The sequence below is a fragment of the Colletotrichum orchidophilum genome (genome assembly GCF_001831195.1).
Source record: "Colletotrichum orchidophilum strain IMI 309357 chromosome Unknown Scaffold_62.1, whole genome shotgun sequence".
Lineage (NCBI taxonomy): Eukaryota > Fungi > Ascomycota > Sordariomycetes > Glomerellales > Glomerellaceae > Colletotrichum > Colletotrichum orchidophilum.
In genome coordinates this window covers 51,871-73,908 of record NW_019173018.1, presented here as the reverse complement: position 1 = coordinate 73,908, position 22,038 = coordinate 51,871, and the positions used below count along the sequence as shown (strand labels likewise).

Below are 22,038 nucleotides of genomic sequence, written 5' to 3'. Positions count from 1 at the left end.
CAGGATGCCACTAGAATATAATCGTCGTACCACAGTCCGTGTCGTCTGGTGATCTTACACCAAAGGCGCAGTGCGAGGAAAATGGTCGCGCCCCCAAATAAACACCATAGTCCCGCGTTCAATTCGACAAATGGGTTAATAAAAGTATGTACGGGTCCGTCATTTTTGTCTCGTGTCTGGAATTCCATCGTCACATTCTGGGCCGGGCTGTAAAGCCTCAAATCTCTGGATTGTCGTCTGAAGAGGTTTCGCAGGGAACGGTGTTCGGACGTCGGGGAGTTGGTTGGCGGGTGGGCAGGCGGGCGACGTGCGGAGGCGATGTCACACACGGCGCGGGACACAAACCGAGAGAGAGAGGGCGAGAGGCGAGGATGAAGTAAGAAATAAAGAGACGGACCAAATGAAGGCAAGAGCGACCAGGCGCGGGAACGGGATAATCAAAAAGGTAAAAAAATAAAAATAACAAATGAGTGTGTGTGACTGACTGACTGACTTCAATGGATGGGCTAATGAGGAAAAAAAAATTAGAGTCAGCTTGCAGGAAATGAGAGATGAGGAGAAAGTGGGAGGGCGGCGCAGGATCAGGGACGGGCAATATCCAGGCACAAGCAAAGGCTGCAGGCTGGCTGGAGATGGACATCATACATGTATCCGTACACACCACGGGGAACATAAACACACCACACAGGCAAACAATCATCCACGGTCCACCAACGGGGACGGGATGATGGGAAGGCAAATGGTGCGTCCAGCCAGGCTTTGCCCAATTTGTCCTTGCACCAACATGCGAGATTCTAGACTTGGCAGACCCCGCAAAGGCGGCGACTCCTGGAATTATATGAACAGCCGGGGTTGCAGACGTTAGTGCGCAGCTTCTGCTCCACCAACACGCACGCGAACCATGGGCTGGTTGGCCGTCTGTGTGAGATGTTTGCTGGTCTTATGTATACGGCTGTGCGGGATCACGGCCAAAATAGACTGAAAGATACATTTGCACAGTCGGGTGGTTTCTATCAGGGGGGTTCCCTCGAGTCTTCCTGCCGTCTGCTCGATGGGCTGAACCACACACACCTCGCAGCCCGCATCCTGTGTTCCATTCGGATGGTGAGGAGCCAGACGGGCAGGAGGTGAGCGTCGCCATCCCGCGGATCTGCGCGCGCGAGAGACAGAGAGAGAGAGAGAACGAAATCATAGACGGATAGAGGCAGTGGTGCAACTCAGTGAAACCGGGCTGCTACAGGGACAGAGGAGGTTCGACAGAGTTCGATCGGTCGTTCTCAGGTAGGTATCCATGACTAGCATCGCCTACGACATCACCGAGTCAAGATCTCGTCCATATCGGGAGGAGGAGCAGGAGCTGATGGGCTGTGCAAGGGGTGATTTAGAGTGTAGAGTGTTGAAAGTGTTTCTGCAATGTCGAGGCCAGGCGATCGAGCACCTGGAGTTGATCTGCCTCCGGTGCACCCTCCTACTGGCTCCCTCCTCGCTCCCTTCTAGAATCTATACGGTTAGGGTTGGACCGCACTGATGGGTGGGAATTGTTTGACTTGTGGTTTCAAGCGGCTTAGCCTGGGTTGTCACCAAGATTGGAGTCTTGGTCCGCACAGCGATGGTAGGGCCCCCCCCCCCGCTCTACTATGTACACTACGTAGTGCACTATTCACGATCAGGGATGCCCCGAGGAGGGCTGTCGACCCACGGGCGACGATTTAGATGAGACAAGTATCCCTGTCCCGGTTGGCGTTCCCTCCCAGTCTCCACCTCCACTGACCTCTTGAATCCCGGCAGATCGTTTCCTTCGTGTGGTGGTCCACCGTGGGCGCGGCCCCCGTCACGGCCGCAAAAAAGGCCAACGAGGATTGGGCCTCTCCGGTTCTCTCTCTTCTCGGAATCGCTCGTGACGGAAGCGGATACGGCCTTAACCTTCGGCGAGAAAGTCCCAGCCAGTGGGATATCACTGTCGGGTACTCCCAAACGCACGTAAGTGCATCCCCGAACCCGGCAAGAGCATGGCAAGATAGCAGCAGCAGCACGGGCGTGGATAGGCGTGGGCGCGCGATTTCGGGGACAGGGGGCACTGTGGCGTGATTCGCCCACGTTGGGTTGCACTTTGGGGGGGCTCAAGTGAGAGTATCCGTAAGACCTCCTCCTATTCGTATACCGTCTGGTGGTACAATTTTCCCACATCCCGGCTCTGCACTTCCGTGCGGCCACGTGGAGTGACTGGTGAGAAAGTGCGGTTGAGAGGTTGAGACTTGAGACTTGAGAGAGAGCGAGCCAAAGGTCAAATGTGACACCGTGATTCACTCCTCCAAGTTTTCCAGAGGGCTCCAGTCGTTCCAGAAATGGAACTATGGAGTCTGGCCGTTCTCGTTCAGGCTGACGGGTAGCGACGTTGCAGGCGAGTCCCGTGTAGCACCCGAGCTGTCATTGTCGCACGGCTTTGTTCACTTCGTGTGTCTCGAGTCCTACCGCGGACGCGCGGTTGTCATCGTCCCGTCAGGTACCTTAGTGTGCATTAGGGGGTACCACGTAGTCTCCCGTCCCATCTTTTGACACTTTGGATGTCACCTCTGCGCCTAGGTACTCCTATCCCTCCTCATAAGGGCCAAACACGCTGTATTGCATTTCAATATATCACACATTTACAGCGTCTACTAGGTAACTACTGCTGGTGCACACTTTTAGAGATAAACGTCGAAATCACTTTGGATATCACTAAACTCAGAACCAGGGGTGTTCCAGAATCCGCGCCAATGCAATGGGACACCAATCAGAGAATTCCCCTTCACTGCGAAGGCCCAGTCGTATCCGTAGGTACCTTAGATAGGATGATCTATACTCGATCCGAGGGCCATATCCGCTTTGTGCCGCTGGTGACGCCTCCCGTCCCCCCCCGCCCCCCCCCCCCCCCCCCCCCCCCCCACCCCACACCCCCGCCCACACACCCCCCCCCCCCCCCCCCCCCCCCCCCCGCCCGGGGCCTCCCCCCCGCGGTCCCCCGGGGGCCCCGCCCCCCCCCCCCCCCGCCCACCCGGCGACGAGAAGCAATCCCGATGTGATTTCCAGACTGGACATGCCTCTGCGTCCGAGTTTCCCTCTGTTGGTCGCTTGTGCGACAACATTTCCGGCTTCCTGATTTGGCCGAAAGCCCAACACCTGGGCCTTGGCGGGGACTCGGACAATTTACGGCGGTAGTGAGAGCAGTGACATGTGTCGACGGTGGATTTGTGGGAACGCAAGTCTCAGGAAAAGAGGAGAAGGACGTCGGGGTTTTTCTCTGTTTGTACGGATACTTTTTTATTTTATTTTCCTTTTGTGTTTCTGACGTCCTTTCCTTCTCCACACGCCCTTGGCACTCTGTCGTGGCTTTTTTTTCTCTCCGATGACGCCTGGTAGTGAGTTAGAGCTGCGGCACCAACACGCCGCAGCGGGGGGTCTTGCTGGGCTGTGACTGTGAGCCCGCGCGGCAGTGCTACCTATTTCCCTACTTCAACATGTTCAAATATGACCACATACCATCCAAAGCGGGCCTCCCTCCTCGGGTGCGGGATGCTCGGCCGTTCCATGGGGGAGCTTGGCGGCTGACGGCTGGCGGCTCGCTGCTGATTTGAATGAATCGCCAAAGCTTTAACGTTGCAAAAGTTACGGAGCACGAGGAACCTTCTGTTGCAACACCAATGGGGTCGTGCTTTCAACAACAAACGTGCGCCCAGAAATCAGGTGGATGGTAGGTAGCACGATAGTCACAGTACAGACTCCAGAACAGCAGCCAACGAAAGGCAAAAAAAAAAAAAATTAAAACAGATTGAGGAGGTTTCATCGTCGGGGAGATCGCGAGGCCGGCCGAAACTAACACAATTCACGTGTGAAAGCCCAAGGGTTCAAAGTAAAAAAAGGCCCAGGCCTAAGCGGAATACGTGTGGATCCTCTTTGCTACCTATCTAGGCACACTTGTGTCTTCGCGAGATTTTCCAGGAGGACGGGTTGGTTCGGCGGAGATGATGCATGTCGCGCGGAACTTCGGGAGTTGCCCCCAACCCCGAAGGTGACCAACTTTGGCGCCGCGCGAGAGAAGGACTCTCAAAAGAGGGAGTCGGGCGCTCCTTTTTTTTTTTTCTCCCGCAAATTACGTAGCATTAGCAATGCGATGCCGCTTAGCTACCTACCGCTGACTTTTGGTTGAGGCAGAACATTTCCTCTGGTAGCGAGCCGCAAACACGTCTACGAATTTGGCTGGAAATAAGACGTCGCAAATGCCGGAGATGGCTTCCCCAAAAGAAATGCCGTCACCCGACAAGTGCAGCCCGGCTGTCGACAAAGTTCCAGGCAGGCACACAAAATGCTGGGAAACCGGCTTCTTGGCTCCAACCGGCAGGCTAGTTCCCCTTCCCCTACTTGGATTTGGAGAAGGGGGGAAACCCAAAAGAGCTTATGCTCTCTAGTGTGCACCCTTAGTTTCCCGAGAGGAATAAACCAACGGGTCTCACGTCCGCTCGTGGAAAAGCTCGCCGCGCTAGACAGCCACTTGGTGCTTTCAAATCTAGTGGCTTCTAATCTTCATCGCTGACAACGGGCTTCACCGATTCGACTAGGGTTTCGAAAATATGACAAGCTTTCGGGGCTCCCTTTTCACGCGCTTTTGGGATAGCCCGGATAGATCACATGGCTTTTGAGCGAGAGCGTTGACGAGCGTTGGTCTAGAATCTCGTGGCACAAAGGGACCTAGCGTTAACATCTCTCCAACCAGCAAGCCATCCCGGGCGGGAAGGGCCATGTCGTGGTGGCTTGCCTTGCAATGCGCGTAGGCGAGCTGAGGAATTAGCGTAAGAGTAATTTTGTCATCGGGTAAGATTAATTTTGATTAGAATAACAGTTGCCGAGAATGGAGTCTGGAGTCTTTTCTTTTTTTCCTCTCCATCCGACAACCAACACGCTCGCATTTTGCTACAGGCCACTGCTGACATATGCTGAGTTTCAAAGAGGCGGGTGAGTGATAATGTCTTGATCATGTGCTCTTTCCAAACATCGTCTGGAGGAATCAGACCGCGGAGACAACAAAAGAAAATCTGTATGTCACACTGGCGAACACACAACCACTTTCCGAAGAGCCACGCCGTGAAATTAAACGACAACCGGCGGTTCTTGAAGTTCCGCCAATAGAATCGAGGCCAGTGATATTTCCTGTGATATCGCGCCGGGGTCTGATAGTTGAGGGTGGTGTGGCGGAGCGCAGCAGGCCTCGCGAAGCGGGGTTACACATTAGGACGACGTGTTATTGGGAGGTTGGGTGGGATCTGATCAGCCGAACATCACATCCACGATCTTCAAATCGGTTCGCAGTTGTCCAAGTTGCCCATGCCAAGTTGATCACGCCATCAGATATTCATATTCCTAGCCGGAACAACTGAATCGATTGATACTCGAACTGGATGGCCACAATCTGGCCATGGTTTCAATGGTACAGAGAAAAGTGGCAGTGGAAACGCAGGCACGTTAGATTGAATGCAGAGACAAGAGCAATATAACCGGTAGAGTGAGTCTATTAGTGAAAGCTAAGAGGTATCGTAAAAGGAAATCAAGTAACTCAAAACAAAGATCAAAAAGTCACACATAATAAGGCCAACTCGGCCCTAAACGCTAGCTGAAATCTATCAAGTCATGTTAAGAAAATACCACGTCCAACTCAGTAGTACCGCTCCTTACGACTCACATCCAACTTTCTGGTATGCGTCGTCCCTTTGAAAGCCAGCTGTATGTTGCGTTTATCGTCAGACTCCGCTCTCACCACCTTCTCCCATACTTTGTCAGAGGTGACACCGGCCCCAGCATCCGTCAGATCCTCATCGGTTGGAGGCGGTGTCTTGAGTGCCAGTATGATCAAGTCCTGCAGGTCTGACCACGGTATCACGCTCAGAACCCGCATTCGCTCTCCACCTGATTTGACCTTCAAAAGCTCCAGCACGTATCCGATTCCCACTATTGCGGCGTAGACAGCGATGGTGCCGAGGTAAATATACATCATCACCTGGGCAAAGTCCAACGTTCGGCGGCTTTGACCAGATCCGTATCCGTAGCGTTCCGCGGTAAAATTGATTGGCAAAGCTGTGTCAAGCACTGCCTTGAAGTCCGCAAAGGTTTGGTTTCGTTGGCTCTTGATGTCCCTCCACTCATCCTGGAGATGGGTATTGTTAAAAGGAGTGATCTTGTGAATACCGCCTTGGTACCCATGTTGTTCGTTCAAGTCTAGATAATACAGCTCAGTCTCAGTACTGTTCAGCTTGACTCGGGTCCTCTGTTCCAGATTATTCCTTGCTAGGCCCTCGACAAGGTAAACTCCAAAGACTTTGGCAAGGAATGTTTCTGCCGCTGTGTTATTGGTACCATCGACTGGGGCCAAGACGTCCACATATTTCCCGTTCTGGTTCTCCTTTGAGGAAAAGCTTCCAACGATTTGTCCGATACCCGAGGCACGGGCTGTAGTTGACGTATTCCAGTGCGGGTTGAGATATTTAAACCACTCCCTGTAGAATCTTATGACACGGACATCTTTGTGGGTACCGTTGCGGTACATCTCTCTCATGCTTTTGTCGTCGCTCAATGATGAATGGAGCGTGTCACTGACGCTTGGGTCGATCGAGAAGTTGGATGGCGCCCAGCTTGCAAGCAAGCTACAAATGTAGACCAAGTTTTTTGCTTTCCCAAGCGTGGCGTCGGGGATTATTCCGTTCATGTACACAACAGTTGAGTTTTGTTTGTCCAGAAAGAACGTGCTTGACGCCGAAACTTTGTCTAGTTCTGGGTTGTCTAGCCAGTCCTTCTCATTGAACTGCCTAGGATTTTCTTGGGACTGGAGACATTCTGTATCGTTGAAGCAATTGAGAAACTCGGATGGAAAGTGGACAGACCCTGGAGTGTTCAGCAAGTAGCCTTTATCGTGTATCGTACATCTAGACTGCACAAATGGTTGATACAGCCCTGGTCCTTCTCCCGAAGGGGAGTTGACATTGGCGCCTCCTCCGGCTGTAAGCCGATAGCGAGGCTCGCTGGAGAGGCCACCAACGTCGGAGTTTTCAATGAATTGATTGAAAAGGCCGATACTCGTCATGAGAAAATGCGACGGGGTGGTGGCGAGCGTAGTCGAGGCAGTGTTCGGTTTCTCGTTGGCCTGCGTGAATACCAAATGACGCCTGATCTCCGATGATGTAGAATGAAATGTGAGATTGTTGGTTAGGTCCGTCGCGGCGTAGTCCCGTACCCAGCTGGAGATTTCGGGAAACCCACCAGCTGTACAGTAATCTTGATATACCCCTGCAGCTCCTTCACATTCCTTGAAATTGCTGAAAGGAGACTTGAACCATATGCTGCCCCGAGTCCACCAGTACAGCAAAGGTGGCTCTATTTTACTGAATGCTGAACTTGTGTCGAAGTCATACCAGCCCAGACTAGGTAGGAGTAAGACGGCAGATGCCGGTCCAACGATGGTCGAAAGTATGGTGGCGAATACCAGGAACCCGGGAAGGAGCATCTCCCATGGCTTCGAAGTATTGAGACCTTGGCGGCGGAATGCAGCAGTTCTCAGATAGTTGAGATCGCCGACTCGGTACCCTCCTGTGAGAAACCCTAACCGGACACCGCTTGTGATGAGACGCCTTCTATAAATTGCGAGAGCAATAGAAGATAACGATGCCACGATGAGAAGCTCATGCAACTTGGCTACGAATTGAAGCACGTTGCTGATGATGTCGGTGTCCAACCGATAGCCGCTCACGATTGGGCCTATCTCGGGATACCAGTAGAATTTGATGGAACCAATGAGTAGGACCGCTGTTGTCACCAGTATGGCAGGCAGGTGGACGAACCATCCGTTGAAATAGCGTGACCATTCGGTTCGGATGATGGGCTTGGAGATCTTGGATCCTTCCACGTCTGACAATTCGGGCCTCAACTGCTGTTTGTCGTTGTGGGGAACTGGCTTGAGCCCCGCTTTGTATTGATCTCGCGGATCTGTTGTGACTTTTGAATATGCCCAGTCATTCGTCCGTCCGTCGCTCGAGCCATGACTTTCTTCATCGATGCTCTTGGTTCGACCGGATAGCAATGGCCTGTCCCACGATGACTCTTCGTCTGTCATCCGCGACAAGGTAGAGAGTGGTCGAGGTGACATTTCATATTGGTCGAGTGGGGGAGTGATGATAAAATCAGGAGACGGTTGGCTGTCAAGTGGAAATGCTTGACTCCATGGCCTTTGCGACATGTTTCGATGTCGCCGCTGCTCGGCATCACCCTGGGTTGAGCCCATCGCAAGAAGAATAAGATAGGTAGCTTTGAGATACAGATTATAATACACTGGCTGGCGCAAGACTAAGGCGAGAGAAGAGAAAAGAGAGATGGATCCACTGAGATCAGGATATGGTTCGAGGCTGTTGTACATAAATACGCAAGAAGTCGACATATCTTACCACCTGCACCGACGGACCCGTGGACTTGAAGTGGCACCCCCTTCAGACCATGCCGGTCGAAAGTGGATGCAGTATGCAGACGCAGCCTGGTTCATGCAAGCCACCAATTATTAAAATAGAGCAAAGAGAAATTTCGGTGCCTTCTAGAGCCTCCACGATAGCAATGATGGTTACGTCGCTACCAGCTGCACTTTGGAGCATGTGGAGATGCGAAGGAGTGGTAGGTACTTATGAGGCTCTTATATCACCTCAAGCGCATAGTTGTAAATGAGATTGGTAGTCGAATTTGAGTCTGCAGCGGATGGGTTTATCACGCGCAAGGTTTCATAATTGTGTCCAAATATCGGGGCAGAAGTCTCTCCCATGGTCCCACCGAATTGGAAACTGTTTTCGATGTGTTGCTGAGTGATACGAGCCAGCTGAAAATTCTTCCAATATACGCCGTAGCATGAAAAACAGTCATACGTGATCGCCATATCAATGAACTCGATCAGGCTGTAGACATAAAGTGTCTGCCTAAGGAGGATGTCGAGGGCATCACCAATCACAGCGATGCGGCTCAGCCCCAACGCAAGGGTTGTCTTCGTGGGCAGTGTAGTTGGAGGCACACAACAAATGTTTTGGGGGGGGCATGCTGACAGAATAGCCCCCAATGTGGCTCCCTCGTATGCAGTCAGCATTACCCATACATCACCACCTACTGAATGGATGACCAGCCTGACGGAACCTCTATTGCTAGTTGGGCCCTGTTAATTGAACAATGTAAAGGACTCAAGGTTCTGATAAGGCTCGGGGGGGCGCAGCCCATGCGGCAGGAATAGAAGCATAAAACACAGGCTCCGGTAGAAACGCTTCATTTCACCGCAAAATTGGATTGGCCTGGCTGAATATGGAAGGAGATCTCATGGGAGCCAGATTCAGAGCCTCCTACCACCTCAATCAACGAAGCTGAGTGTTTTCCTGTTCGAGTACGCTGTATTCGAAGGGACGGTCTCAAGTCAGTTCAATACATTACATACACACACGCTTTCAACGCTAAATTGAGAGAAGATTAAAGCCGTGTTGCCACAATTCCTTGGTATTTGTTTTGCCCCAACTGCGTGGGGTGGACTGTGGTCGGAACAATGAATCAACATAGAACTACTTGAGAGTTCATTGAGTTCGTCGTCCTGATCTTGGTAGAATCAAACAATTACCATAAATGAAGGCGAAATTTTTACGTCAAATGTGCTCCTTTACATATATACGATTCAGGAAGTCGAACATTCAAGCTTTCGCTTACTGCCGGTCCGAAACTCTCGCACCGACTCGCGTGGCGCAAGTAGCTCAAGGCGCCCTGTGCAGTCATCCTCCTTATGGCAATTGGCAAATGCGCTATTCAGCGGATCCCGGACAGAGTTCATGACTTGCAGGTGCTTCAGAAGCCGGATTGGATCGACATGCCAAGCCTTTTGGCGGCACTTACTCACAATAACAAGATCTTTACGGAGTACGTATATTCGATGGTAGATGATAAGAATCCAACGTGGCAGTTTGGAAAAACTGGGATTAGGCCGTTTGGTTGATCATGGAAGGCGAGGCTTGCATACCAAGCTGTAATTTCCTAATTTCATGAAAATTGAGGGGACGCATGCTGCCATTTACCAGGGCGGGTCACAGGGGCCATGATGAAAATCACACGAAATTTCTCTGCGTGTCGTGCCAAGCCGTCAAAATCACAAGAGCCGAATCATCATGGATGTTGGAATCGCCGGATCGTTTCACAGAGAGTGTCAGAATTTTATCTGGTGCCTAAGAGCATACATATTCATGCGTCCAAAGACGGATATATAGACTGACGATGCTTTGTTCGACGGGTTGCCTCCAGCCGAAGCTCATTTCCTTTGTCAAAGTGCCGAGGAATTATCGTCGAGGCTAACTGATGTACAGTGAATAAGAAACAAAATCGTCCGAATAAACGTGCAAGTGCAGGTTGTTGGCGGACTATGAAGCACTGTCTCCATGATGCTTGACTTCCCCTTGATCAACCGCAACTCGACAGGCCTGCCGTCTGTCTTTGCGATCACTTTTTACACTCGAGCCTCTTAAACCATAACTTCCGCACAATATGAAATCATTTAGTCAACGATGAAGAGGTCGCGGGCGTGGTTGCGGCGCTTCTTGGAGCTGTACAGAGCAGGTCCAGGGATAGGGTAGCTGGTAGGGCCGCTGTAGATGTCGAAGAGGACGCCCTTGGACTTGGAGTTGTACAGGCTGGTGCCAGCAGTACCCTCGGGGTTGGCGGAACCGCCGCCAGTGACCTCGAGGTTGATGCACTGGGGGTAGAACTGGGCACCGTTCTCCTGACCCGCGCTATGGAGGGCGATGATTTCGTGGCGGAGAACGTAGTTGCCAGCGGTGATATCCTTGGGGATGGTGATTTCCCACTTGAGGCCGTTGCTGATGAGCTCGTCGGCGGCCCAGCTGCTACCGGTTAGACCCTTTTCGGCAATCTTAAAGAACTTGAGGTCGGTCTTGGTGGCGCTGGAGCAGTCGCCGTCGCACTTGGCGAGATAGTCGATGAGGGGGCCCTTGTGAGACTCAGGCCAGGTGTTCCACTTGACAGTGATCTTGTTCCCGGCGACGACCTTGACGTTGGTCTTTCCGGGAGTAGCGGACTTGTGGCAGATGATGTCGGCCTGGCCGGCGGCGTCGGGGGCGACGAAGCCAAGATCCTGCTGTTGGGCAGCCCAGCCGGGAACACTGGGGGCCGGGTTTTGGTAAGGAGCAGACGTAGGGTTGTAGTTGTCGATGGTCTTGCCGCCGGCGGTGATGGTCTCAACGTAGCCGTGAGCAGAGACGGCGGTGGCGCTAATAAGGGCGGTGAGAAGAGCCTTGGTGTACATCTTGAGTTGTTTTGTAGGTGACTTGACAAAAACGGGTGGATAAAGTGGTGAAAGAATGAATGAATAGCTCACAGAGCAAAGAATGAATTGGGTCAAAGAAGGGTAAGAGCTGGAGAGCAATGCGGGTGAAGTGAAAGACGACGTGGGAAGCTTGATTGGGAGGAAGGGATAGATGCCGGATTGAAGGCGTTTCTTATACTACTATCCAACACCTATCTGCCCAGACAAAAGTTCAGACGCTGGGTATCTCAAGTCGTGCAGCAATGGCCCGATGTCCCGCCAAGGGGGAGCGAAGGGGTGGATATACAAGCCCACAGCTCCATGTCACAGCTTGATTTGAGGATAACCCATCTACAATCCCGGCAAACATACCAAACCAGGTCCGAGAAAGATAGCAGAAGAGTCACAGGTTGTTCATAATCTCAGTATCCTCTTGCAAAGAGCATCTTTTCCAACTCTCAGCTTGTAACGCAAACCGTCAATGTCACGATCATGGAGCTCAGCGAGAAGCGAGAGGCCCGGTTGTTAGTCGATAAACGCTCAATCCCCCGACTCCCAATCTTCGGTGTCTTCCATTTCGCCCAAACAAGTCTTGCTCCTGTAAAAGGAAAGCTGAGGTCTTGGCAATAACGAATAACGGAGGAATCCCCCCGTACGCGTAGGCCCGGGCCATTGACGTTGGCTGAAAAAAACATGAGACGGACCACAAGGGCGGAGCGCCGGGACTGGCCACATGGATCACTCAACAATCTATTTCGCACGGGGGCGGTGGGTAACAAAAGTCTCGGCGGGATCGGCAGTCACATCGGGGACGGGGCTCGTGGTTGAGCGAGTCCTCGGAACAGGAACGCGGACGGCCGCATTGGTTGAAGCGAGACAGCTCACGGGCCTGCCTGTGAGCCTGGGCCATTCTGGCAGATCTGGGCGGCAGCCGGGGTCACCTACCGGGAGTCCACATGAGCAGTCCCCCGACGCTTAAAATTGAACGTCGGCCAACACCTGGAGCTCGCGGTGGTCCCGACCGGCGGCAGTCGAAACTTAAGGAGGCGCCGCATCTATATTTCCAAATCTAAGAATAATTCATTTATTGGCGTCGCATGGTGTCGTGGCACTGGACTGCACTCTCGGCCGCTTGTTTGTAGCAGCTGGTTTGTTTTTCAAAACATGCACCATACACTTTACTGCAAACTTGTCGGGTCTCAGTTCATATCCCATCGGATCATCAGGTAGATATAGCTCAAAACCTGAAAATGAAGTAAAAGAAGGACCAAAGTGAGAGAAAATCTGGGGCCTCTCGACGTGATCCATAGTCGCTGATGTATGACGCATGAGACGGGGTCGTGGCTTAATGCCGTTTATGGTCATCTCCTCGCGGAGTGTTGCTCTGTTTAGGTCCCTCTTGATGGGACAGGTCGAGCGACTGATACATACAACAAGATCTGTGGAAGAATTTTATTCCTCGCATACCCAGTCATCCCACCGCGGCTCCTTGCCGGCTCCTTGCAACGGTCTGGCGTTCATAGGCCTCATCATCAATTTGCAGACAACTCGAACCGAGAGCTGACGGGTCATGAAACACGGCAAAGACAGGCCTCTCCCTGCTCATCAAAGTCGGTCCAGCCGATCGACGGGAGAGCTCAACTTTAATTAATCTTAATTCTTGGCGCTGCTCCTTATAGGTCTGAGCTCTACTTTTTCTGCACGAGGATCCTGGATGAAATCCACGTTGCGCAATCAATTCGGATGCAAGCGAGTAAATGGCCACAATCCAGATGAAAAGGGATGAAACAAAAGTAGCCCAAAAAATAAAAGTAGTCTCACTGCGTGATGACGTGACGACAGACTTCATTTCAACCCTTATCCTTAAAATTTTGATCATGGAGATTTATGAAGTAAAATTTGAACCTTTGCCGGCTTGATTCTTGGGTCCATTGATCGTGGGTCCAGCTGACTGAACCCTTCAAAGTCGACCACTAAGTATGTACCACTAAGTATGTACAAAACGAGAATCCTTCGTACTATTTAGCACTGAACAGCAATTTCCCCTAGCTTCGTGGCTCTTTTCCGTATTCTATTGAGGGGCATTGTTGGTTTACGTAATCACAGGGTGATTTGTTCGATCGAACCGTGGTGACGAAGGGTCAATTACTCTTGTATTGATCTCTGCGTGAAGTAGAAAAGAGAGGTTCCAACCGTTGGTTAGATCGCCGGTCAAACGCTGATATAGAGACCCTCAGATGGCCCCTGCGCTGGCGCTGACTCGAGGTCGAATTGGGCTTCCAATCCGACAGGCATTGAAGACTGAATGAGAGCCCAAGAAAGCTCCGTCAAGCCCTTACACAATACCTCAGGCCATAGATTTGTTTTCACGGTTTTCACTTTATTCATCTAAATGTGGCAGCGATTCCATTCGAATCCCCAGAGCCAAGGTAATACTTGTCAAGACTTAGAACCTGACCCACTTGGGGCTTCCTTATAACAGCTGGGTTAAGGTTCGAAGTGCGAGTCACTCATAAAGCGCTAAGCGGTTGGCTTGTTACTGAGCCTGAGATTCTGCGCCGAACAACCGCTACACGTAATGATCGGCTCTAAAAGCTGAATGTTTAGTCCGTTCACAGCTTTTTAGGAGACTATCTTTCCAATGCATGATCATTTTCAACAATTCATGCATGAAATACGTTTCCCTGGAACCAAGCATTGAAAGTTTGAGAGTGTTCGACTTGAACTTATGGAATACGGATCACAGAAGCAAATCAAAGACGTATGCGGATTCCACCGTTTCATAATCATTGAAATATCACTCAAGCCACCGTAGTAAAGACCGATAAGAGCGTCCTCAGTCCTTAGACAAAATAACAGGGTTCAGGTCAGTTCTCAACATCGATCAGAAGAAATCTCAACTTGCACCCTCATGGATTCCTCGACTGAGAACATAATTTGAGGAGCCTTTTCATCACCCAAAGGAGCGATTTGCTTAGCAGCTAGCGTAGATAGACTGGGCGAAGAGGGCTACATAGCGGTGTCAGCATTCCATGAAGAAGAGACTTAAGAAGCCAGCAGGGGCAAAATATGCAAGCTTACTGTAAGTGTCAGCGTGGTTGAGGTTCTGAGAAGCTGTCAAGCTGCGGACAAAGTTGTATCCGTATCCATTGTAGTCAGAGGTGCCTCTGATCTGGGTCAGGTGCGTCATCTCGTGAACGATACTACATTGGTCAGCATTACTCTGAAGTCACTAAAGACGTCAAATCTTACGTGGTCTGTTGGTCCTGTGCATGGCAAGTTCTAGAGGCCGCAGACATGGTGAAGAAAGTGGGGCCTGTTACAGGTAGGATTTTGTTAGATCTTTGTGGACTGCTGAGGGTGACTGGACTGGTCTGAATAGAGCTGGAAACTGACAGTTGACCATGTAAGACTGAGATGGAAGGGTATATGCGATGACATTGCTGGAGCAGGCGCCGTAGACGTCGCTGCAATACTGGCGAGAGACCCCGGAGGTAGTGCTGCCGCACTCTGAGACAATTCTGCCGAAGACAGCAGCAACGGTGTTGCGGGTAGCAGTAGTAGAGGATTTGAAGTACTCAGTCATGCGGGCAGCCGGACCAGAGGCAGCAGCTGAGGACGCGGCAACGGCAAGGGACCGGCAGCGGGTGATGGCGTTGACCTATTTTGGGCAGGTTAGTCGGAATCGAAGCCGGCTCCGAAGTGGGTCCCGGACCGGGACTGATCCGTCCCCGGGTTCGAGTGGATCCGAGCGACTTACGGTGGCAGTGCGGCGAGTGCCGGTGCAGTCGGACTGCACGGCCGTACGCTTCTCGATGAAGGCAGCGCGAACAGAGGCAGCTGCATCGCCGTTGATCTCGGTCTTTATGCTGTTGCTGCTGAAGGGAACAGCGCCGGCAATGTCGGTGGAATCGGTATCGGCGTAGAGGAAGGAGCCCTGGGCGACGATCTCGACGGCGCCGCCGGTGCTCAGATCGTGGAGCTCGGCAGCGTCGAACTCAACCTCAACGGTCTCGCCGGCAGCGACAATTTGGAAAGCCTCCTCGGTTAGACCGGAGGTGGCAATCTGCAGGCGAATGCCGTCAAAGTCGATCTTGTTGCCTGTAATGTCTCGAGTCAGCATGAGTTCGCCCTCAGACCCTTAAATAAATACTGACCAGCAGCGAAAACCTCAACCTTCTCAACGGGAGCATTGTCAAGGAAGGTGCCAGTCTTGAAGAGCTTGATGGCAGATTCACCAGTGTTAGTAAGGGCAGCCTTCACACCAGAGTTGCCAATAGCCTCGAGCTTGACACCGAGCGGAGACGTGTCGCGCTTGGCCATATCAACGTTGACGGCGCTGACCAAGGTGGCCAGCATGGAGACACCTATGGTGAACTTCATTGTGAATGCGAGAACCGAGGAGGCAGGATCTGGGGTCGTCGATGGGGATGAGGGTCGTGGATGGTGAGACAAGAAAAATTCCGAAACTTGAAGGTTGAACCGATTCTCTTTATAATCTTTTCTTCTTCATCTTTCGACTCTTTTGATTTCTTCCTGCAGTTCAGTCTTCGTCGATAAACCTGTATCGAAGTTCCATGATGTTTGAGCTAAGGGGAAAAAGGAAGAGAGAACGTCGCCCAGACTGCTTAGACGGGCTTGGGACTTAAACATGGAAGGTACAACGGGCAAGCCCAACCGATGCCAAGATCGCTAATATCAACACGGACGATAGCTAAGACTTTCTGCAACCGTCCATCAGATAGAGATTATGCGGCCTGGACCTCTTTCAAGTCTAGGCAGCCCTGCAGATCACAGCCCCACATTGGAAGGGGATATCACAATGCTTTTCGGTACCGAAGCCGCCTTCCTGATGGAACTTGTGCTTCTCCTGGGCTCCATATTGATGTTGAGGACTCTCAAACCCCACCAAGATGAAAGTCATCTACCCCAAGTTGATGTTCGAAGACCAAATCACCTTGGAATCATACCAGACTTAATCTAAAATTGAGGAAAAGAGGAGTCCTTAAGTTCTACTCCCTCGTCCCAACCTAGGGTAGTTTGTCGGCATAGGTCGGAACCCCGGACGGGTCATGCCGCCGTTGTTCGTTCCTCGTCATGACCAGCCCGTTAAGTCAGGGGCTCTTGACGTTCGGCAGTCCAGCAAAAGTGACGAGCGGCCAATAGGATTCAACCAAGGCTGTAGCCGAAGCTGGTGATCAATGATGCCCAGAGTCAACGAAAAGCCAATAAGACATTACCGAACATTGGATGCCAAGGTGTTGCCAAGTGCCCAAGCCGGAGACTAGCTCGAGGGAGGAAGGAGGGAAATAAGAATGAAACGCCTGCCTCTTTGCCCGTTGCCAGTGCATTCTTGGACTTAACAAGCTCCAACCAAGGGAGGAGCCTCGACTGGCTGACATATATGGATAAAAAAGTGTTCCGACCAATGACGTTGGGAAAGAAGAATGCAACTGGATGACCTGTCGGTCTTTAGATAGGAGAATAATATGGTGGAGCACGCTACTTTTCGATTTATGGCCACAGAGTTACATTTACCTCACGAGACTGTGGGCTGTCTGCCCAAAAAGGGAGCTGCAAATCCTTAATCGGTAAGCTCGGTACCTTAAAGCCATTAAGGTAGCTTTGCCGAGAAAGCAACGATGCCTATGCCGACTGGCTGCGACCTGGAAGCGTCGAGAGGCTCGCATAGTCTTGAACCTAATCCCGGGTTTCCATCCATGGCCGCATGCTCTCTACGCGTGCTCACTGCTTGGCCAATGCAAACTCATGAGAAAAAGCGCCAAAGCTCTTCCAAGTCCCGTACACGAAAGAGGAAATGAATGTTTTGGCACCTGTAAACCTCAAAACTCAGAAATACCTTCCGTGTTTGGCCCGGCTGTTAAGGTGCGAGGGGCCCGGTAGGCAAGTGGAAGTCAAGAGGCTAGTTTCTAGGCGCGATACGTGGACACTGCAGCTCATTTCTTATTGTCTCTTGGCTTCTTCTTGGCGATATGCCTCCACATCCGCCCTCGGCTCATACATTTCTCCCGTGAGCAAATCGCTTACCCAGCACGCCAAGCTCAACAATTTTGAGAAGCCCTGGGGTCTTTTTGTGTCGTTCAGCTCATGCCGCGCATGACCGCCTACTCTATGACGTCGAGGCTTATTCTCGTGCGTCGGAGACAACGAACGAAAGAAGCAGGTCTCGAGGGATTTTGAAAACAAGCTGTCTACTACCATTTATTGAGCTGAATACTCTGATAAGAAGGCGCGGCGATGCGTTAGTATCGACTGCTTTTCTTTGGTAGACTCTGGCAATGATGCCGGTTGGAGATTATGTTCATGATATTGATTTTGATATTCACTGAGTTAACGGCCTTCTCTTTCAGAGTTTCAGTGATGCTTTGTCTAAGCCCAACGAGAATCGATGTTTATAAATGCTAGGAGAAGGGTCTTACGGATATGGCGCTGAGATAGAACCGTCCTAGCCCTCAAGTTGGTAACTAAGCAGGAAAAAGTTTTGTGAGCTCCAGCTCGACATGCCCAGACTTTACTTAAATGCTTTACACATCAAGTTTATTGAGAAACCATAAAGTTGGTATGGCGTGGGGCTGCAGCCGACTGTTCTGAAAACGTCTTGTTGCTTTCTACAAACTTCTTCGTCTTAACTTTAGACTTCTTAAAGTGAGCAATGAGAACGAGCAGTGAGAATGAGCACGTGAGGTAATAGCTACACCGAATGCACGATGATAGCTTCTAGAAACAATCTAAGCTTCAATTTAGAATACGCAGAATCACTCCTGAGTCAAAATTGCTATGGGTGGCAACAATGATTAACTGGAGACACTACTGTTCTTATGTACTATACATTCAATATGGTTGCCATTTACTATCACTAATTGCATCGAGCAATCAATATGAACTTGTCTCTAGTATGATTGTGTCATCAATGTTGATATGAAGGAAAATTTGCCATCTAATGCTGGCATTAAATCACACTGGCAAGTTATATTTCCGACTTCAACGAGACATTCAACGGCACCTGGAAGGGCAAATTCCTCGCCGCGTACCCTGCCAACGACTCGGCCACCGCCTTGGCTGCCGAGAACGCGCAGTAGACCGATCGTTCGAAAGTGGGAATGTCCTTCTGGTTGCAGCTGTGGTATGCCGACGCTACATCATCAGCGTACAACTGCATAGGGATCACGCCACCTCTGGTCAAGATCGAGGCGCGTTCCACATGGGAGAGATCAACTACGTCTATAATGACCTTAATGGAACTGACTCGCCATGGACCAGCGAGGACTACAAGATTGCTGAGATCATAAAAGGTTACTGGGTCAACTTTATCAAGACTGGGGATCCGAACGGAGACACCGAGACGGTTTTAACAAGTGGGCACCTTCAAGCAGCACCAGTGCGACTGCGATGGAGCTCGGCGATGTATTCCAAGCCCCCCATTGCCAAGGATAACCGGATCAATCTGTTTGCTCAATCATTCGATACCTTCATGTTGGTCGCCTACTGGAATATTGTGAGACGTACCTAGACCGTAGACGGTATCACAGTTAGGGTTGTTGTATCATTTGCCTTAAGAGAACTCATGATCATCGCATACATATATCTACTGTATCATTTAGTGCCTACTTACTGTACACCATTTTCTCCCACAAGCGGATCTCTAAATGTATAACCCCACTCAATGAATGCCTGTATGTAACCCATCGCGTCGTAATTCTTCTTCGTTCTGACTGATTGCTGGTTTTGGAATTTTGAATGGATGCGCCTCTGTGTTGAAAACATAATCATCCAAACTAATAAGATCCGGCGGTGAGAAAATAAGATAGAAGTACTTGAGTGTCTCAGCAAGCCAGAAACTCTACATGAGGAGAAAGTCAGCCAATGGAATTACTCAAACGTGAGAACAGAATCGGAGAACTGCCGGAAGATGTGTGCACATGCTTACCTCCATCCCATCCAATTTGCTCGTCTGGTCAGGCGCAACATTCACGTCAGCTATTGCTGAATAGGCATAATCCGTCTTTGTCGCCTTCAAAATCGACTCAAACATACGCCAGGCAATATCTTGAAGATCTTGTCGGCCCGTCATCCTGTACAACAAGAATATGCTCTCGATAGCTTCAGGCCGTAAAAGGTATCGCGAGTCGCCCGCATTCCGGAAGCCCTTTTTCAGTCTTGAGTCGCCCTCGCTCTTCCACTGTGACTCGTCCCAGAGGCACTCGTCATCTTTCTGGGTATCCCCGGTTTTCCGGGCCTCGCAAGGGATGAGATTGAATGACTCGGGCATCACGCCGGACGGAAACGCGTCGTACGCCCAAGCACACCCTCGCGCGACCTTCTCGCCAAGAGCAACGTGGTTGTCGACGGAGAAGAGCTTGCCTCCGAGACCGAGCATACCGCCTGCGAAGCATGATAGGTGTTGGCCGTCAGAGACGTGCTCGATCCGTTCAGAGTGGACAAAGGCGTCGCCGGCGAATAAGATGTCGGCCCGTTCTGGCACCATCGGCCGGAAGAATATATGCTGCTCTGCAATTGCCATAGCGCCGATGTACATCTTCTCGTACGATGGATCTCGACCGCCCAGCAACGCAAACATTTTTGGTAGGTATTCGTACAAGGAATCTGCAAGAGCTCCCAGCGTGAAGCTATTGTCGGTATCGACTCGTTCCTCTCTAAAGTTAATTGTTTTCGGCCACATCCCTGGTAGCTTTGACTTGAATTGCGTGGCCTCTAGAAACCTCGTGACGCGATCAATTGCATCAAAATACTTTGGACTACCCGTGAGCTGGGATAGACGGGTAAATTCCATAGCCAATGACGCTGGACAGGCTGAGGGGTCATATCTGCCAGCTAGTTGGGTTCCCAGCCTCGCGTCGTCAAAGTTGACCCAAATACCTGGGAGGCGATTTGGCGTGTCAAACCCCATGTAAAGCATATCCCCTAATTCTTTCGCTTTCTCGAGAAGTGCTGGTTCACCACTCAGATCGTATGCGCTGAGTAGACCGCCCAAATGCCGGATCGTGGTTTCGAACAGGTTTATCCTGATGGCTGTTGTGTTGGCCCAGTCTAGCTTTGCAGCTACGTTAGCTGCGGCGCGGAACTCATCTTTGAGCTCCATGATCCAGAGGGTGTCGAGAGAATCCACCAAAGTCGCTGCCCATCCTCCAAACGTGTCCTTTGCTCCAGCACTAACGGGTGCTAGCTCGTCCCGACCCCAGGCATACTTCTTATAGCTTTTCCAGCTTCGGATGAATGCATCGCGGACGGCCTTCTGTCGCTTTGGCGCCTCGGGATGCGAATTTCCCACTCCGAACTCGTGCTGGATCAGAGGGAGGCTAAGTGGTTTGCCTGTTGGCAAAGGCTTGAACGAAGTGACGGGGTTGTGTTGCTCGACCATCGCCCAGTCGAACGAGCTCTTGCGGAATACCAGCGGCTCATGACTGCTGGAGAACAATAGGCTCGGTTTCGACTGGTACGGGGGAAAAAGAAAAACAACTGTGACAAAGGCTGCGGCAAAGAGGACGGCCAAGCGAAGGGGGCGCCGTGGCGCAAATAGGCCTCTTGAGTGCATGCGCATCTCAATGGTGTCAACAACAGATGCGCATCGTGCGCTCTTTCCGGGTCTGAAGAGTTGTGGCCCGACAATGGTGAATTGGCTGTAGTGAACAACCAATCTGCCATACAGACGCACAATCTGGCCTCAATTTCATAGAAGGCTGGGGTAGGCACGAGCTTGATATAGCTCGGTATTTTCGGCCTGTTTCAAAGGCTATTTCTGATGGAAGGTTACGCGGATCGCCGTTGTGGATACTCAGAGATTGGACAGTGAGAGCTTCTTCAGCTTCATGCCGAATAGCGTTTGTTGCAGGAAGGTGGTATTACCATGCTCCAGCGAAGCATGGCGGCACGAACTTGACGGCTATCATTTCAAAGTGCTTCGATCGACAATGTCTGTTAGACAACACGGTTTCGACTAAGTTGCGGATCAAACTCAAAGTCGATGCCACCTCCTTGTCTCCGTCAAGTCCTCTCCTACTGGTTACCAACTGTCATGAAATATGGCCTGGTATCAGCACAGACGAAGTCATCTGCCACGTGCTTTCTCACGTGGTCTTCATTATCACGCAGCATAAAGACTTGACCTTTTCCTTCGTCGGCGTACGCATCACGTCAACTACCTACTTCCCGCTTCATATGTCCGTTGCTGTGTGCTCTAACTTGTGACACCAAGGCACGGGACGGAGCCGAAACCAATGGGGCGAAGACTGTCGTTTGGCTGAAAAGTTCAGATGTTCCAGCAAATTGCATTTCTCACTCTTTCATTTGTCACCTAACTCCCGCTTTCGTTGAGCTGATCATCCCTATTGAAGGCCGGACGAACCCGGGACATACAAGACCCTTCTCGGTTAAGTTTAATCACAATCAACTTGAAGTTGTTATTGAAAACCTTATCTCTCCCACACAACCACACCAAGCTTTCTACAAGCAACAGTCGTTATTGCACTACGACCATTATGATGTCAGGATCAATGGCAAGAAAAGTCTGCAGGCCTCTGGTGCATGCAATACGGGTCGCGTTAAGAATTGCCGATTCCTGGCAGAACTCCGTTGCCAACAACATAAAATATGCTTTGACAGGCTTCACTGCTGTATATGATGTATCTTCAGTTAAGGTGCGATACATGTGA

General features: G+C 51.0%; 4 protein-coding genes across 4 annotated transcripts; all 4 read right to left on the bottom strand.

The window, feature by feature from the left end:
* Positions 1 to 5,686: 5,686 nt before the first annotated feature.
* CORC01_07634 (uncharacterized protein) lies at positions 5,687 to 8,134 on the bottom strand (the record flags this gene model as incomplete). The annotated part of the gene is made up of 1 exon (XM_022619269.1): positions 5,687 to 8,134. One exon carries the CDS (start codon positions 8,132 to 8,134, stop codon positions 5,687 to 5,689), a length of 2,448 nt encoding a protein of 815 aa, XP_022474181.1.
* Positions 8,135 to 10,579: 2,445 nt separating this feature from the next.
* On the bottom strand, positions 10,580 to 11,347 carry CORC01_07633 (glycosyl hydrolase family 61; the record flags this gene model as incomplete). The annotated part of the gene is made up of 1 exon (XM_022619268.1): positions 10,580 to 11,347. The coding sequence occupies one exon, from the start codon at positions 11,345 to 11,347 to the stop codon at positions 10,580 to 10,582; it is 768 nt and encodes a 255-aa protein (XP_022474180.1).
* A 2,974-nt stretch (positions 11,348 to 14,321) lies between these two features.
* On the bottom strand, positions 14,322 to 15,829 carry CORC01_07632 (deuterolysin metalloprotease; the record flags this gene model as incomplete). Its single annotated transcript, XM_022619267.1, has 6 exons — positions 14,322 to 14,356; positions 14,429 to 14,550; positions 14,600 to 14,663; positions 14,744 to 15,008; positions 15,108 to 15,448; positions 15,505 to 15,829. Coding segments are annotated over 6 exons (1,152 nt in total), but the record flags the coding sequence as incomplete, so codon positions are not given.
* A 3,199-nt stretch (positions 15,830 to 19,028) lies between these two features.
* Positions 19,029 to 20,927, bottom strand: CORC01_07631 (glycosyl hydrolase family 47; the record flags this gene model as incomplete). Its single annotated transcript, XM_022619266.1, has 2 exons — positions 19,029 to 19,208; positions 19,296 to 20,927. The coding sequence occupies 2 exons, from the start codon at positions 20,925 to 20,927 to the stop codon at positions 19,029 to 19,031; spliced, it is 1,812 nt and encodes a 603-aa protein (XP_022474178.1).
* Positions 20,928 to 22,038: the final 1,111 nt, after the last annotated feature.